Source organism: Colletotrichum tamarilloi (assembly GCF_030869305.1).
Source record: "Colletotrichum tamarilloi strain Tom-12 chromosome Unknown Scaffold_3.1, whole genome shotgun sequence".
Classification (NCBI taxonomy): domain Eukaryota; kingdom Fungi; phylum Ascomycota; class Sordariomycetes; order Glomerellales; family Glomerellaceae; genus Colletotrichum; species Colletotrichum tamarilloi.
Window position 1 is genome coordinate 38,166 of NW_026849386.1, and position 15,126 is coordinate 53,291.

At 52.2% G+C, this 15,126-nt stretch overlaps 5 protein-coding genes across 5 annotated transcripts; 3 read left to right on the top strand and 2 right to left on the bottom strand.

Annotated features, from left to right (window-relative positions):
- Positions 1-2,185: 2,185 nt before the first annotated feature.
- On the bottom strand, positions 2,186-3,020 carry CTAM01_01194 (uncharacterized protein; the record flags this gene model as incomplete). The annotated part of the gene is made up of 2 exons (XM_060517236.1): positions 2,186-2,826; positions 2,894-3,020. 2 exons carry the CDS (start codon positions 3,018-3,020, stop codon positions 2,186-2,188), a joined length of 768 nt encoding a protein of 255 aa, XP_060387697.1.
- A 940-nt stretch (positions 3,021-3,960) lies between these two features.
- Positions 3,961-4,546, bottom strand: CTAM01_01195 (uncharacterized protein; the record flags this gene model as incomplete). The annotated part of the gene is made up of 3 exons (XM_060517237.1): positions 3,961-4,173; positions 4,200-4,336; positions 4,408-4,546. 3 exons carry the CDS (start codon positions 4,544-4,546, stop codon positions 3,961-3,963), a joined length of 489 nt encoding a protein of 162 aa, XP_060387698.1.
- Positions 4,547-7,223: 2,677 nt separating this feature from the next.
- Positions 7,224-8,548, top strand: CTAM01_01196 (pectate lyase L; the record flags this gene model as incomplete). The annotated part of the gene is made up of 3 exons (XM_060517238.1): positions 7,224-7,879; positions 7,936-7,999; positions 8,060-8,548. The coding sequence occupies 3 exons, from the start codon at positions 7,224-7,226 to the stop codon at positions 8,546-8,548; spliced, it is 1,209 nt and encodes a 402-aa protein (XP_060387699.1).
- A 1,235-nt stretch (positions 8,549-9,783) lies between these two features.
- Positions 9,784-10,799, top strand: CTAM01_01197 (uncharacterized protein; the record flags this gene model as incomplete). Its single annotated transcript, XM_060517239.1, has 2 exons — positions 9,784-10,047; positions 10,116-10,799. The coding sequence occupies 2 exons, from the start codon at positions 9,784-9,786 to the stop codon at positions 10,797-10,799; spliced, it is 948 nt and encodes a 315-aa protein (XP_060387700.1).
- Positions 10,800-13,546: 2,747 nt separating this feature from the next.
- Positions 13,547-14,994, top strand: CTAM01_01198 (zinc carboxypeptidase; the record flags this gene model as incomplete). Its single annotated transcript, XM_060517240.1, has 3 exons — positions 13,547-13,877; positions 13,992-14,336; positions 14,402-14,994. The coding sequence occupies 3 exons, from the start codon at positions 13,547-13,549 to the stop codon at positions 14,992-14,994; spliced, it is 1,269 nt and encodes a 422-aa protein (XP_060387701.1).
- Positions 14,995-15,126: the final 132 nt, after the last annotated feature.

Consider the following 15,126-nt stretch of genomic DNA (forward strand, 5'->3'; position numbering starts at 1 on the left):
CCCGTCCGCCAGTCACAGGTGAAGACGCAAGATGATGCCAGCGGCGGCCAAACCAACAAGCATAGCCCATCCCTTTTGTCGTTAGGACCAACGGCGGGTGGGCAGGGCACACAGGGCCACGCCAGCAGGTCTCAGCCGTTGGAACTCGACTCGTCGTCCCATTGCGAATCCCTCTAGGGCTGGGCTTTCCAGCGTGCAGGGCTTGGAGGGGACAGGTCCAGGGACGCCCCTGGACCCCAAGCTACCGGGACGAACACGCGTCTTGGATATAGCATGGGCCCACGTCCAAAGCCCACAGGGTCCAGGCCACGAATCAACTCCCCCGCATCCCGAAAGGCTTCGAACCCCTTTTTTCCTTTCGTCTCTTCTTAGATCAATGATGGAATGGCATGTCAGATATATCAGCCGGCCACTGACCTCACATTTATCTGCCGTACATCCGTGACGGCGTTCTGAGTCTTTGGGTTTCATACTTGCTTTGATCGTTACTTTCCCTACACCTCTTCGAACGGCTTAACGGTTGGTGGTTGATGGGTGATGTGGTCTTCACCAGAACCAGCTGTCGCATTCGAATCGACACTGTGACAGCGCTGGAATTCAGCTTGAACGGCCATGACGGGGCGTTGGGCTCATTTGAAGCTCAAGGTATTTGATCTCACGCCAATTGGGCGGAGGCAGGCTCCTACTCATCTCATTTGATTCGAAACTCGTTGATCAGCTCGTACTCGAAGCGATGAGCCTTTCATTTTGGTTCGACCTGCTATTCCAGGCAAAGTGGCTTGTCAGCTGAAATTCTGAATTGAGACTTCAGGGGGGGATGCTGTCGGGCTTCGATCACGAAATGGTGCTAGCGCCAAGAAGAGGACATTAGCGCCAACGATCGCTGCTTACCTCAATTACTTCATGCTCATGGGTCTTGCCAGTGGGATGACTGACTCGTACTTCATGGCTGGCCAGCAAAAGAAAGCTCTTTGGCGCAACAATATTTTATCAAAATCAAAGCATCTTGATGTCCAAGGCTGACAAAGAAAGTTGACTTTAAAGCATGCGACTCTTTTGCTTGTGAGGCAATCGAACCAATGCAACCAGAACTTCAAAAGGACACGGCTAATTGAAACGGAGAGCCCAACTGAAAGTTTGTTATGTGACTTGACATTTGAACCTGCGCCTCAATGCGAAGCCACACACGTGATATCGTCGCTGAACCACCTTCTCAAAATATGGCCAATCTGAGGTCTCATGGCCAGCGGGAGCCAGGTTTTCCATGGAAACCACCTCACCTTAGGCGGGTAGGATGAGCTATGCTGCTCTCTGAGAGACCCGTTAAGGGTCAAGTAGGTTTCAGTGTTCGTATCGAGAAAGACATGAACGGTGGTGAAATCTAACCTATTGCGCATCAACTTGACACAGTCGCCAGCATTTCTGGCGCGCAACTTTTTGCACACACGTCCTCGTTCTTGTGTCAGTTGGCGTCGTTGGACCTTGACTTCTCAACTGTCAAGGACTGAGGGCTGACCCCGCCCATCCGATGCCTGACGCGCCTGGGTCACGCTTCAGATGTATAGGACGTCAAGTTAAATCCACCCTTCGAGGTGGGCGCTCAAGCGGAAATGCCGAGATTTCTACAACTGCGCTTCTCGCACAACACAAATTCAAGCGGATGTGGGTCGATCACTTGACGCACGAGGTAACAGAGGCCAACGTCCTGTTTACGTGGCTCTGCCTGAAGTAGGAAGCAAGCTTGAGAAAGACATCACCCTTTGGCGTGTGGGGTTGGTTTCGACGAAGGAGACCCTCGTACTGTCAAGGAGACAATTCATGTGTACGAAGAATGGTTCTTCGAATATCTCGAATGTATGTGTCAATTCTTGGAAGAGCTAAGGTACCCGTTTTGACGCCTTAAGCAGCCGTCAACGTCCATGTGAGAGCCGATCTCAGGGGGCGTGCCAAACAATCTCTCAGCCTTCCTTCCAAAGCCGATGATAAAGGCTCATCTCAATCGAGCAAGTGAATTTTTGCGGCTGCGAGCCTACGCAGGTGCTCCCATATGCTGGCATCGCGTCAGTCTTCCTCCACCATATGCTGCTCTGCATCGGCATGTCCCAGGATACGGCCGGTCCTTCAAGTATCAGTAACCAGGAAGTCCACCTCTCGTATGATGTATCTGCCAACGCAATCCAAACATCTAAGCAGAACAAGAAGGAGAAGGGGCATTGAAATAGGGACTCTGCTTCTTCGCGGCCTCGTCAATCTCATCCATGGTGGCTTGCAAGTTGTGCCCCATGGCAGTCGCCTCGTCGAGAAGCTTGATTCGGCCATAATCAAGCCTGATGCATTCCTGAATAACCTTGATTTCCCCGGTCCAATTCTGTAAGCCGACGTTGCCGAAGTTGCAGAACTTGCGGACCTGTTCCAGGTGCTGCTTCATCGAGTTGTTGCTGATCTCAGCGATCTTCTGGAACATGGCAATTCTCTCGGACAAGTCTTTAAGCATATCGACAGTCTTCTCGCGCGCCTCCTGGTTGGTTTGAAAGGCTGTGTTGAGGGTAGTGGCAGCGAAGTTGCGCGCGGCGTCCAGCTCGTCCGTCAAGTCGACGATCTCCAGCTGAGACTTCTCAGCGTCCTCGGCCTCCACATAAAGCGCGTCAGTCAGTAGCTGTGACTTCTCCTCGGCGGCTTCAAGCTTCTTCGTGAGTTCAGCGATCTCTTGCTTGTCGGCCTCGCGCTCTTCCATGAGCTTGACGATTTTCTGCTTGGACTCCTTGGCATCCTCGACCTCAGTCATCAAGTCGGCGTTTCTCTCCTTCAGCTCCTGAATCTTCTTTGCTGAATTTGAATTGATTTAGTGACGTTGTTTGGGTAGAACATTGTGAAGTCAGCAAGGATGACGTACCAGCCTGACGAGCAGTCTTGTTGCCGATCACGGTTGGAATGATCTCGAGGATGATCATGGCGCCAAAGGGGATCAAGATGGCGATCAAGACCGTCTGGATGACTTGCTTGAAGACGTGATACTCCATTATGAGTGACGAGTCTTGTTGGTGATGAAGTTGCTTCGTTAATTCGGGCTTCCGTAGGGTTTGATATGATGATGGTTTTCTGATGCAAGAGTGTAGTGTATGTTTGGAGAACAACAAATCTAACAGGAAGGCGATGTTGACAGCTTGAGTAGCCCTTCTTTTTAGGTTCCTTCCTGAAAGATCGTGGGATAGGTAGGGTTTGATGCCAGCGGGAACATGTGATTCCATGTTTTCCAAAAGGCGGGTGCCACCGAGTGATGTGATTGTTCTGGCTGTGGAAGCCTCCGGAAGACAGCACAAGACCTCACGCTCTTCCGTTATATTTCCATGCGGGAAACTAGAGCTCTTTCAAAGTTTGTGTGTATGGGACAACAGGCAGACAAGCAACGATTGGCAATGATAAAGAGAAAGAGGTTTCAGGAGAGGTCTCGGTAAAGGATACATTTGTTTATGATGGAGGAATTGTCTTCAAGAGCAACCCTCTGGTGGTCCATTGATTGGGATATTCTGGACGACCCCAGGATTGATGTCGAGGATATTCAGGAAAGTATCAGCAATTTCTTTGAAGATTTAGTGAAGACACGCCGACTTTCGCCTTGGGAGCAAATGTTTGGATAGTTCGGCGTGTCTAGAAGATATCCAGGAGCTGTTACATGGCCCATTAAGTTTAATCATGTTTTCCAATGCCCATTGGAAATAAATAAATGGTTCAGCTGAGTATTTAATATTGAGCAAAAACGGTCTGGATGTCTCAAGGACTTGTGGAACAAGTACTCGGTTCTCTTGATCGTGGTAAGGAATAGCAGGCATGTCTATGTCATGGTATTGCTTCTGTGCTGATTGATTCTATGGTCGCTGTTTCTTGACGCTTTCCTGTGTTCAGTGCCCCCTTTCCGCCCTGAAGGTGACAGAATTATCACAAGTACCTGTGAAGCATCATCTATTGCTCCAGCTCACGATTCTTGCGGTCCATGTCTTCAACCCTGTTGCTAGAGCCGGCATCCTCATCTGCCTTCTCGATAATCTTAGCACGTATCTTCCGGAGCTCCTCCCAACCCTTCTCAACATCCGCCTTCATATTCTCCACCTCGTCTTTGTCCTTCTCTAGGTCGGTCCTCATCTGCTTCACCTCCTCTTTACCCTTCTCAATCGCCTTTTCCTCTCGATCAATCCGTTCACCTTGTGCACAAAAAGGTTCCAAGCGTTCGTCTTAGCCTTTTCGTACTCGCGACGCTCGCGTAGAATTTCTTCGCGGAGATTCTCTTCCATTTTCAGAAAGACTTGATAGGCGACAAGGGGTTTCACACGGGTTTTCTCTGTTATCTCAGCTGATCAGCAATGACTCAATGACGGAATGAACGTTTGACAGGATACAGAGCATACATACCGATGCGTCGCTCGAATAGGTTATCTCTGCACCACTTGGAGATGTCTTGGACGAGAAGAATGACGAGCATCGCTCCGCCGACGCTCGCCAGGAAATACCAAACCTCCTCAATCTCGTTGATTGTAGCGTCATTGCCCATATTGGCTCGTCTTGGTTTGTCTCTGTACCTAGTGCTGGGCTGGGGGCATCAGTCGAGGTTGCGGTGCACTGGCTGATAGGTTTAGCAATGATCGTCACTGATAGCTTGATGATTAATAGAGGAGTTGAAGATGGGGGCGTGTAGTTGGAAGTGTTGGTGGAATTGTGGAGGACCAGGTGGAGTTTTCCCATCTTCAGGAAGACCTTGGTTTTTTCACTTTGTTAAGAACTTGTAGCTACGGAAAGTTCTGGGTGCAATGGTTTAGGCTCCTGCCTTCAAATGCAGTTTGGCAATCCCAAGGCGTGTGTACGTAGATACAAGGGTACATCTGATCTCAGGCAGAAGAGGGAAAGACTGCCCGGTGATAGCTTCAACAACAGGACCTTCCTTGATATTTCCTTCACAAAGCTGATGCTAAGCAAGGTATTAAATCCTTTCAATGGTGGCCCCTGACTGCAAGGCTAAATAAAGAGACAAGACAGTACAGCCCTCCCACAGGCAAGGTAGAAACAAACGCTGGGAGGGTTACAGACGAACTTTAAATGGCTATAGAATACTACAGATGTAATTTCAATCTGTCCTGAATCAGTGTCCACATTCATGGGTAGTCTCATCTAAAGTATGATATCTGCAGCACTTCACTACTCTGCAGCAAATGTATACGCCATGCCGAATCCACACATCCGGGTCTCCACGGCCTAATAGAAACCAGTGCTATTGAACTTAAATTGCCCTTCTTTGGTAATTCTAAAGGATACTATCTTAGCAAAGTTTTTGTTGGATATTGTGGCTGTTGGTGGTGGCGACACCACGACTAAGGTCATCACATTCATCACACCCGTGTGTGGTCTTTCAGATGGACATGTGTTTGGAAGAGTCCATTTTTATGGACTACAAAGTATCGATAAGTCCTTACACCTATATCGATAGCAGTGCTAGAGAGTACGGGCTATGCTGTGGGCTGTGCTCGCTCGTGGATTTGGGGGGGGGATGGAGACAACATTGCCATAAAGAACCGCCGATATGCATCTATGTTCACAATGACTTTTGCAAATGAAATGCAAAATAGATTTAGACCTTTGTAATCAGATTTGCTTCTCTTGATTATACTGAAAATCATTTTTGCAGGCGTCATCTGGCTCTACTCAGGACAGATCAGTCTCAAGAGATAGTTACCAATTACTCACTGTCCCGAATCCGAGCTTCTCATTGGACAACCTTCAAAACCGAGAGCTTTGCATGGGGAGAGGGGTCAGCTGGTAGTCCGTGGTATGTTAGAAACCACATGGGAACTATGACTTACAATTGACTTGTCTGGATTATCAGGAAAGTTTCCAAGAGAAAGGTACCTAGGCTCGATACAATAAACCCAGCGAAGCATTCTCCCGTTTTCAGACTCACTGTGCCCACTTTGTCTTATGGAGTAGTTTGCAAGCTCTGAAAATCAGTCGTAGGTAGCATGTGTGAGATGCCAGTTGCAAAGAACTAAGGAAGCTCGGACCGAAGCTGGACTATGAGGCGGGAGAGTCGGACCCGAAGCCATGGTAACTCATCAACTGCTGCGAGAACCACCGACAATGCCGCTGACTACTCCGTACCAAGCATCCAATCTCCCGGGTCGGTGGGCGGGTGAGGTTCATCCGAGTCATGGGCCAAGCATGGATGCCAATTGGCGTTACCCAGCGATAGAAAGCTTAAATTTAGGGCTGTTTAGAATATATTACAGCAACTGTCCGTCGTTTTCGTCGCTTTTGGAGTCGGAGAGATCACTATTCTAGAAACATCCTCCGCAATCCGATAAATGCGTTGGCTGAGCCTCATGTCTTAGTGCACCTCGAGTGCCGTGGCTAAAGACTTGGGTAGTCGTGTGCTATTCGCAGGCTGGTTGATGCAGGAGTGACACTACACCAGCAAGCCTGAACAACGTCAGGTGATTCACAGACAACTCCCCACACCACTGCCGGACGCAATCGCGTTCTCAGTCATAGTAGACTATGTATGGGCCCAGATCTAGACTCTTGAATCAGCCTTTGACTCCGTCATGAACTCAAAATAATTTCACGATAGCGGAGGCGGAGTCTATTGGGGCTGACGAACTCCCACCGGGAGTCCGGGAACACTGCCTATTCCTCGACCACGCCAAAAGAATGCAAATGTTCTGCTGGTGCGTGGCCCATCTTGGCGTAATAGCGCCATCTCGCACCAATTTTATACCTTAGGTAGGGGTGACCCATCATTATAGTTAATTGAGCTCCAGCACCACCAAAACGAGCTAGGCCACTTCGTGGGCAGGAAATTTCCAGGTGCCGTCCCTATTCTGCGAGTCAACGACTCCTGAATCCACGCTATGTGAGCAGACTCAGCAAAAGTTGCAAAAAAGTTTCTTAGAGAGTACCAAGACTTTCTTAATGTGTTGTTCCTGCTGACCCAAAGTGCCAAGATGGATCCATCTCCGTGGTATCATTATCTGCCTGAACCGGAGCCGATTGCGACAATGAAGCCATGTCCACACTGCATTCTATAAATCATCACCAGCGCCGTGCTCTCTCTCTGCCCGCAATATGCTAGAAGTAGTTGATTATACCTTTCTCTCTCACCCACATTCTTTTGTGTGATTCGCAAACCCAACTTTTACACTCTTTTTCAAAGTACATACAGAAACACATTCTTTTTCACAATGTTGGTCATCCCAACAATACTCTCCTGCCTCTCCCTGGCCCAGGCGGCCAACATCTTCGTTTCCCCCAAGGGCGTAGCGACCCCAGATGGCTCCCAAGCCAAGCCCTTCTCCGACATCCAGGCCGCCGTCAACATCTCCCAGCCGGGCGACGTCATCATCCTCCGCGGTGGCACCTATGACCTCCTGAAGAACATCAACATCACCGTCAACGGCACCGCCGCCGCTCCCATTACCCTGCACGCCGCCAAGGACGAGGAGGTCATCATCGACGGCGAGGGTCTGCCGGATACCCCCGCGCCCGTCGGCGCTTCCGTGCCGGGCCGGAACCGTGGTGTGCTCCACGTTGAGCGCGTTCAGTACTGGAACTTTGCGCGTCTTACCTTTACGCACGGCGCGTACGGTGTGTACGTGAAGGATTCGAGCAACTTGCGTTTTAACCAGATTGTTACTCGCGAGAACTACGAAAGCGGTTTCCACATGCAGGGTGCCCTGTCTAACAACGTAATCTCGTACCTGGATTCGTATGGTAACCGTGACCCGAGAAACAACGGCGAGAACGCCGATGGTCTTGCTATCAAGGAGGGCAAGGGCGAGGGCAACATTGTCGTTGGCAGCAGATTCTGGGACAACTCTGACGATGGTGTCGACTTCTGGTGCGTCTTTTGGTAGTTGCTGGTGCTTTTTGATGCATAAGCTGACAGTATCGCAGGGAGTTCCACTCCAAGTTGACCATCAAGGACAGCATCGCGTGGGGCAACGGCTTCAACCGCTGGGTAAGTCAACATCAAACTCGAAGCCAATCCTCACTACACCGTTCTAATAAACCACCCTAGGACATCCCCGACTTCACCGGCAACGGCAACGGCTTCAAGCTAGGCGGCGGCAGCGCAGGCGACATCCTCCCCGCCGCCCGCGACGTCATCAACTGCATCGCCTTCGGCAACAAGGCCAACGGCTTCACCGACAACTCCCAGACGGGCGCCTTCGCCATCGAGGACAACACCTCGTGGATGAACGGCAAGACGGGCTTCCGCAGCGTCAACGCCACGGGCGTCCTCAAGCGCAACGTCGCCGCCCTCAACAACCCCGAGGCCCTCGCCAACGCCACCTACTTTGGCCAGGCGACGCTGCGGGAGCGCCAGACGTCCATCGGCAACTCGTGGGATGTTTTGGGCGCGGCTGCGCTGACGAACGCGAGCTTCAAGAGCGTCGATATCAGCCTCGTTTCTGGCGCGCGCGGCAAGAACGGAAAGATTGTGCCGAGCGACTTTTTGGTGCTTGCTGATGGGTCCAAGAGGGGCGCTACCACCAACTGGAAATAAGCAGAGCTTGATGTAGATAGGCTTTCTTCTATTTAAGCGGACTCAGTTCGTTCAAGAGTTGCGGTGGCTTTCGTGACTCTAAGGAAACCAAAGTTTTAAGCTGACGTATCTCTACTTCGCGCAAGCTTGAATGGAATGGAGGTCGTCTTCGTGCTAATCAGTCTACTTTATAGACCGACCGGGTTAAACTCTGCCGTCCTCCTTTCGTGAATTTGTATGTGTGAAGCCATTCGGCTGGACAGTATGACTGTGGACTGTGAAGACCATCCCGCCTTAACACTTACTCGCTAGTCCACCGCGATTCCATCGGTAACAGAGAACGTCAGTCAGTACGCCTTCAATTTAATCCAAGGCTCATTCTGTTTCGAAATTTTCGATCATGGTGCATCGTGAGGAAATCGGACGATGATAGTGTGGTTGATGAGGATCAAAAAGCCGTTTGTTGATGCTCTGAGTGGCGATACTGGCGATGCATCGAGGTCATTCAACAGTCTAGAGGATGAGATGCCATCATATTTACTAGAATGTGTGCATACCAGTCAGCCCTGAACTTTGTTGCACGTAGTCAAGATCTCTTGATGGGCGTTCGGTTTATTCCTAGTGGCCAAGCTAGAAAGCCTCACAACTTAGCCTTCATCTTGCGCCAGACTCACGACCCATCCGCGAGGTGTGGCACACATCTCCGCTACCACCCCCACAGCAAGCGCTGTTGAGCCGACACGTCGGCCGTGTAGCGGGGACCGGGATACGGGGCGGACCACGGGCGACAAATAAGAAAGAACGTTGCTCTCCGCTCCGGAATCGGAAGTCGAATAGAAAAAACAGGGTAATGACGGAAAGAAAGTGGGATGCGAGCCTGATTTTGAGCGTGGGATGTCACCCAGGCGCCACAGAAATAGAGGCGAAGGGAAGATGCTTGATACGATTGTTGAAAATAGAAGTGTGCGTGACGTAATGAGCATGTCAAGCTCGGCACTCCCCTGTCAAGCAAAGTCTCCGGGCGTCGTGATCAATGTGCGAGGTGCGAGGTGTGAGGTGATGTGATCATGCGCGTCACGTCACGATCTCACCTTAGCTTATCTGCACCTTAAACTCTCTACTAACGCACTCTTGATCCATTTGAAGCAGATTACCGACAGATTGGATTGAAGAGATCAATACCTAGATTCAACTCCATCGTAAAGCTCCCTTTCGTCCAATACAGCGTCTCACTTATTATCGAAGAGCCTCACATAATGAAGTGCATCGGCATCTTCCCCGGCTCAGGAGGCCTAGGCGGCAGCACCTACGATTACCTCTTGAAACTTCTTCCCAGCGACCACATCATCCTCATCAACCGTCACCCGGAACGAGTACCTCAAGAACACATCAAGAACGGCCTCCGCGCACGCAAGGCGTCATACGAGTCGAGCCCCTCTGATCTCGAGGCTGCGTTTGCCGGTATCGAGGTGCTCTTCCTCATTTCCTATCCAAGTCATGTGCACGAGTACCGCAAAAAGGTGAGAAGCAAAGAGCTCAAGTTGGGCTGGTCTCATCCCCAAGTCGGGTGGCCTGACAAGATTCACAGGTGCAACTACCAGTCGTCAACGCAGCTCGTCGCGCAGGCGTGAAACACCTCTTTTACAGTTCCCTAGCCTTCGGCGGCGACTTACAAGATGAATCTGTAGCGGAGGTAATGCAGGCCCACCTCTCGACGGAGCGCCACCTAGCCTCCGTCGCGGCCTCGGACCCTAGCTTCACCTACACATCCATCCGCGAGGGTCTCTACTCGGAGTCGTACCCAATCTACACCTCTTTCTTCGACATCAACTCTCCCTCCTCCTCGAACGAGATCCTCATTCCGCATGACGGCGCCGGTCCGGGCGTGGCGTGGGCGAAGCGCAGCGAGTTGGGGGAGGCGACGGCGAAACTTATCGCGCAGTATTCCTGGGACCCGGAGCAATTCCCTCACGTCAATAAAAAAGTCCTGCTTACCGGTTCGCGGGTCTGGTCTCTTGAGGAGACGGTGAGGGTGCTTAGGCGGGCTGCCGGGAGGGACGTGAGGATCCGGGAGGTGAGCGTGGATGAGTACGTGAAGTTGCCGCAGGTTTTAGCGAAGTTCGGGTCGGTGGAGAAGGCGAGGACGTGGGCGACGGCGTGGGAGGCGATTCGGGCGGGGGAGACTTCTGTTGTGTCGGAGACGTTGAGGGAGATTATCGGGCGGGACCCGGAGGAGTTTGACGTCACGATACAGAGGTTGAAGCAAGCATGAGGGCATAGTCTGGAGGCACTTTCTCGATGATTTAGGTGGGAGTGTAGATGCGAATGGCTTCGTGGGCGTAGTGGGCTACAGTAGTTGGTCGGCCACTGCCCAACATCGACTTTGGGATTGACATGGCCATAGGACGGAAGGACTCGCGCGCAGGACTTTGGACGAACATTTCGTTGCGGTACTTGGTCGAACCAAGTCCAGATCAGGTGGCTGTCGAACAGAACGATGACTGAGGAAAGAGGCCGAGAGCGAAAAAGAGTTGGCTCTGGACTTGAAGGGCAGAGAAGCAAAGGGAGAGAGGGACAAAAAGAAGGAAGAGAGGAGAGGGCGTATTGCCCGGCTGATCTCCAACCAGTTTTCCCTTCATCAGCCGGCTAGCCCTTGAACCTCTCAACAATGGGCGATTGGTTTAGTGGTATAATGACCGCTTAGCATGCGGTAGGTCCTGGGTTCGATTCCCAGATCGTCCAATGTTTTTGACTCGCAGCTCTATCCTTGGGTTTTTATTTTTGGTACTGCCCTCATCAGCGGCCGCATCGTGTGCTTGCTTTGCCTTGTTGTGTACTCCGTAGTTGCATTAGAATTGATGGAACATGAATATTTGTTTACGCAGGTAGTTGACAATGATTAGGTACATGTACCGTAGTGTGCATCTTCGTTACTGTACATAGCTTAGGTACGCAAGGTAAGATGACAATGGGCTCAACAACACCATTGAGAGAGCGTCGTCGAAATAACACTTTTTAGAAAACTCTGTGACGCACTGAGGATTCTTTGTTTATGAGGAGACGGCCACCGAAGCCATTCTGGCTGTTCAGTCGCGATTGCTATGGAAGTCACTGATGAGAAGAGTGCCTTTGTTTATGAATGATCGCCAGTCTCTGCCCAAAGCTGTCTGCAGCCTGGACTAGCGCCAGGGCAGCTATCGTCGACAATGCGGCCGTGGTTTCCCTGGGAATTCCCAAGCTTTTCGTATACCTCAGATTCAGGACATCAAGTACGTCGTTTCTTGTCAATTCAATACCATAGTGTCCGTACTTCACTCTATTCAACTATGCGGACACCTCCGTCACTGATGGGAATGATGCTGGAGTGCTCCAGATGAACTCGTATTGACGCTGGGATAAGCAGGCGGGGGATCGCATTAGCGCCCCATCCACCAAATAAGCGTTTTAAACTTAAACCGGCACCCAAATGATGTGCTGATAAGGATGAGAAGAATGCCGTGCTGTGCCGTTCCCCCGAACCAAGAGATGCAGCTGAAGACATTCTTACATACCTCCCCTTCCGGTCTAGAACTCGGACGATTCTTCCTCCAAGACACACGGCGCAACTAGCCCGTAGCCTATCTCAATCAAGCTCTTGTTGCAGGAAACGGGCTCATGCAACCCAGCAGGCCTCAAAGTCCAGCTTTGCGTGCTTTGCCCAACCCCCAACCGATCGCCAAAGTACCCTTGAATCCTTACCGCCGCGCTACCCCGGTTCCGGCAGGTCGGTTGCCCGCAGTCCGGCACTTGACCTCCTGGATCTGTCCAAGACTCCAAGTCTCTGAGGAAGCTCGCGGGGGCCACTGACAGCCAGGCACTGCGGTGTTGTTTGCTTGGGTCGCATCGGGGTCCACCACCAGTCCTACCAGCCCAATTTATCTAGGCCTTTATTCCACTTGCTTAATCAAGTCTTCAAGGCCGACCCGACGATGCAAAAGGTCCATCAAGCGCGCTTCTTCAAAGTTTGTGGTCTGCTATTCGGATTCGCCATGCCGCTCTTCCCGTCAACTAATGCCTCTATGAAGCGTGTAGAACCTGCCCGTGTAAGCAGCCGCCTCCCAATCCAAGGGTTGCGTGCTCGTCTGATGATGCAAGATACCCCTGGCCAAGATAGACACGCCCAGCCACAGTCGAATGCTTCTCTCCAGGCTTCCAACCTTCCTTCTCCAGGTCCCAGTCCCCTCGCATTCCCCTCCGCTTTCCTCCGCCCGTCTTCCAAGCCTGTGATCTGTGCGCCATAAACGCAGAATCACCAGCCAGTCGTGTCGGTAGCCGTGGATCTTCACTCCCGTTTACCTTCCCCCCTGAGCGCGGAGAAGCGAGCTTGGGGTAGCACCACCTCCAACTTTGAAGATACCACCTGCATGTTCCCTCCCCCTCTTACACCGCAGAGGCGGGGACTTTTGTCTGCAGCTTGTTGCCGCATCTCGTTCTTGCGTTGATCAGGCAGGTCTCTCAACCAACAATCAATCAGCTAGAGAAAGTAGGCAACATTATCGGCGTCAAGAAATCGAACAAAGTCAAATGAGAAAAGGGCACAGACAGGGCAGACAGGGCAAACTTGAGATACCAAGATACTTTTCTCTCGAGGCGGGCCGCAATGGCCCAAACGGGAAGGTTGTAAGAGCTGCCCAGGCGATCCCCGACGGTCCGATCCTCGTCATTCATCCTGTTCCTGTTTCCCGTTGGCCCTGCCGTCGAAAAGTGTCCATCTCAGGCCTGGAAACTATGTTTTTCTGCTTTCCCCTCTTATCCTCAATCCCTGGTAGTAGTTGTTGGACACAACTCTCCTCGTACCTCGTAACACCGTACATAAAGGAGAGCACACCCGTGCGATCCTCAATCTTGGCGATGCCTTCTCTCGTGCACCCTCGCTGAAATCATCACGCGCGGTCGCCATACACTCACTCCCGGCCAAGCTCCTCTCTCTCCCTCAAGAGTTCTCTTCCTCGTCGTTGAAAGTAACATACCACCGCAAAGATGAAGTCCCTCGCCGCCCTCTCCACCCTCGTCGCCGCCGCGACCGCCGCCTCAGTCGCTGGCGCGAGCTCCAAGCGCGTGAGCTACGACGGCACCAAGGTCTTCCGCCTCTCTGTCGGAGACGAGGTCGACAGGGTCAATGGCGTCGTCGACAAGCTCCAGCTGACGACCTGGAAGGGCGCCCCGAGAGCCGGTGCCTTCGCCGACATCGTCGTTCCAGCCACCGAGGTCGAATCGTTCAAGGCTGAGGTTGCCGGCATGAACCTCACCACCATGCACGAGGATCTCGGCGCCTCAATCGCAGATGAGTCTGGCTTCTCTGTCTACGCTGGTAAGTCTTGACACCTCTCCGGGGCTGGATGCCTCTCCACCTATGCCACACGGTCATCCCACGCGGATGCAATCTCGCAATATGCCAAAGTTCGTCAACTAACTTTTCTCTCAGTCGGCTCCGCCAACGCGACCTGGTTCAACTCGTACCACGCGTACGCCGACCACCTTCAGTTCCTCAAGGACCTGGTCTCCTCGTACCCCAGCAACGCCGAGATCGTCACCTCGGGCTCCTCCCTCCAGGGCAACGCCATCACTGGCATCCACATCTACGGCACCTCAAAGGGTACCAAGCCCGCCGTGGTCTTCCACAGCACCGTCCACGCCAGAGAGTGGATCAGCACCATGGCCAACGAGTACATTGCCTGGAACCTCCTGAGCAAGTACTCCTCCGACACGGAGATCAAGAGCTTCGTCGACAAGTACGACTTCTACATCTTCCCCGTTGTCAACCCTGACGGTAAGTCTTCATTCCCGCTCAATATATCACGTCAGTGAACCCTCTCGCTAACTGTTTTCATCAAGGCTTCATCTACACCCAAACCACCAACCGTCTCTGGCGCAAGAACCGTCAGAGCACCTCCGGCAGCACCTGCATCGGCCACGACATCAACCGCAACTGGCCCTTCCAATGGTCCGTCACCGGCGGTGCCTCCACCGACCCCTGCGCCGAGGACTTCAAGGGCCTCTCCGAGGGCGACGCCCCCGAGACCGCCGCTCTCTCCGCCTGGCTCGCAAAGACCAAGTCCGCCCAGGGCCTCAAGCTCTTCATCGACTTCCACGCCTACTCCCAGCTCTTCATGACCCCCTACGGCTACTCCTGCACCGCCGTCTCCGCCAAGAACACTGAGCTCCAGTCCCTTGCCAAGGGTGCCGTCGCCGCCATCAAGGCTGTCCACGGTACTTCGTACCAGTACGGTCCCATCTGCACCACCATCTACAAGGCGACCGGCAGCAGTGTCGACTACGTCAACGATGTTGTCAAGGCCGATTACACCTTCACTCAGGAGCTTCGTGACACGGGTAACTACGGCTTCGTCTTGCCTGCTGCCCAGATTGTGCCTACCAGCGAGGAGACCTACGCTGGTGTCCGCTACTTGCTCCAGAACATGAAGTAAATGGCGTTCGGGTATAACTTTCGGACGGTTGTTCATATGAGAACAAAAGCCTGATGACACCCCCTTTCATGTATCTAGTTTAACCAACCCTTTCTGTAAGTATTCCTTCAGAACATGAACAAATAAACAATC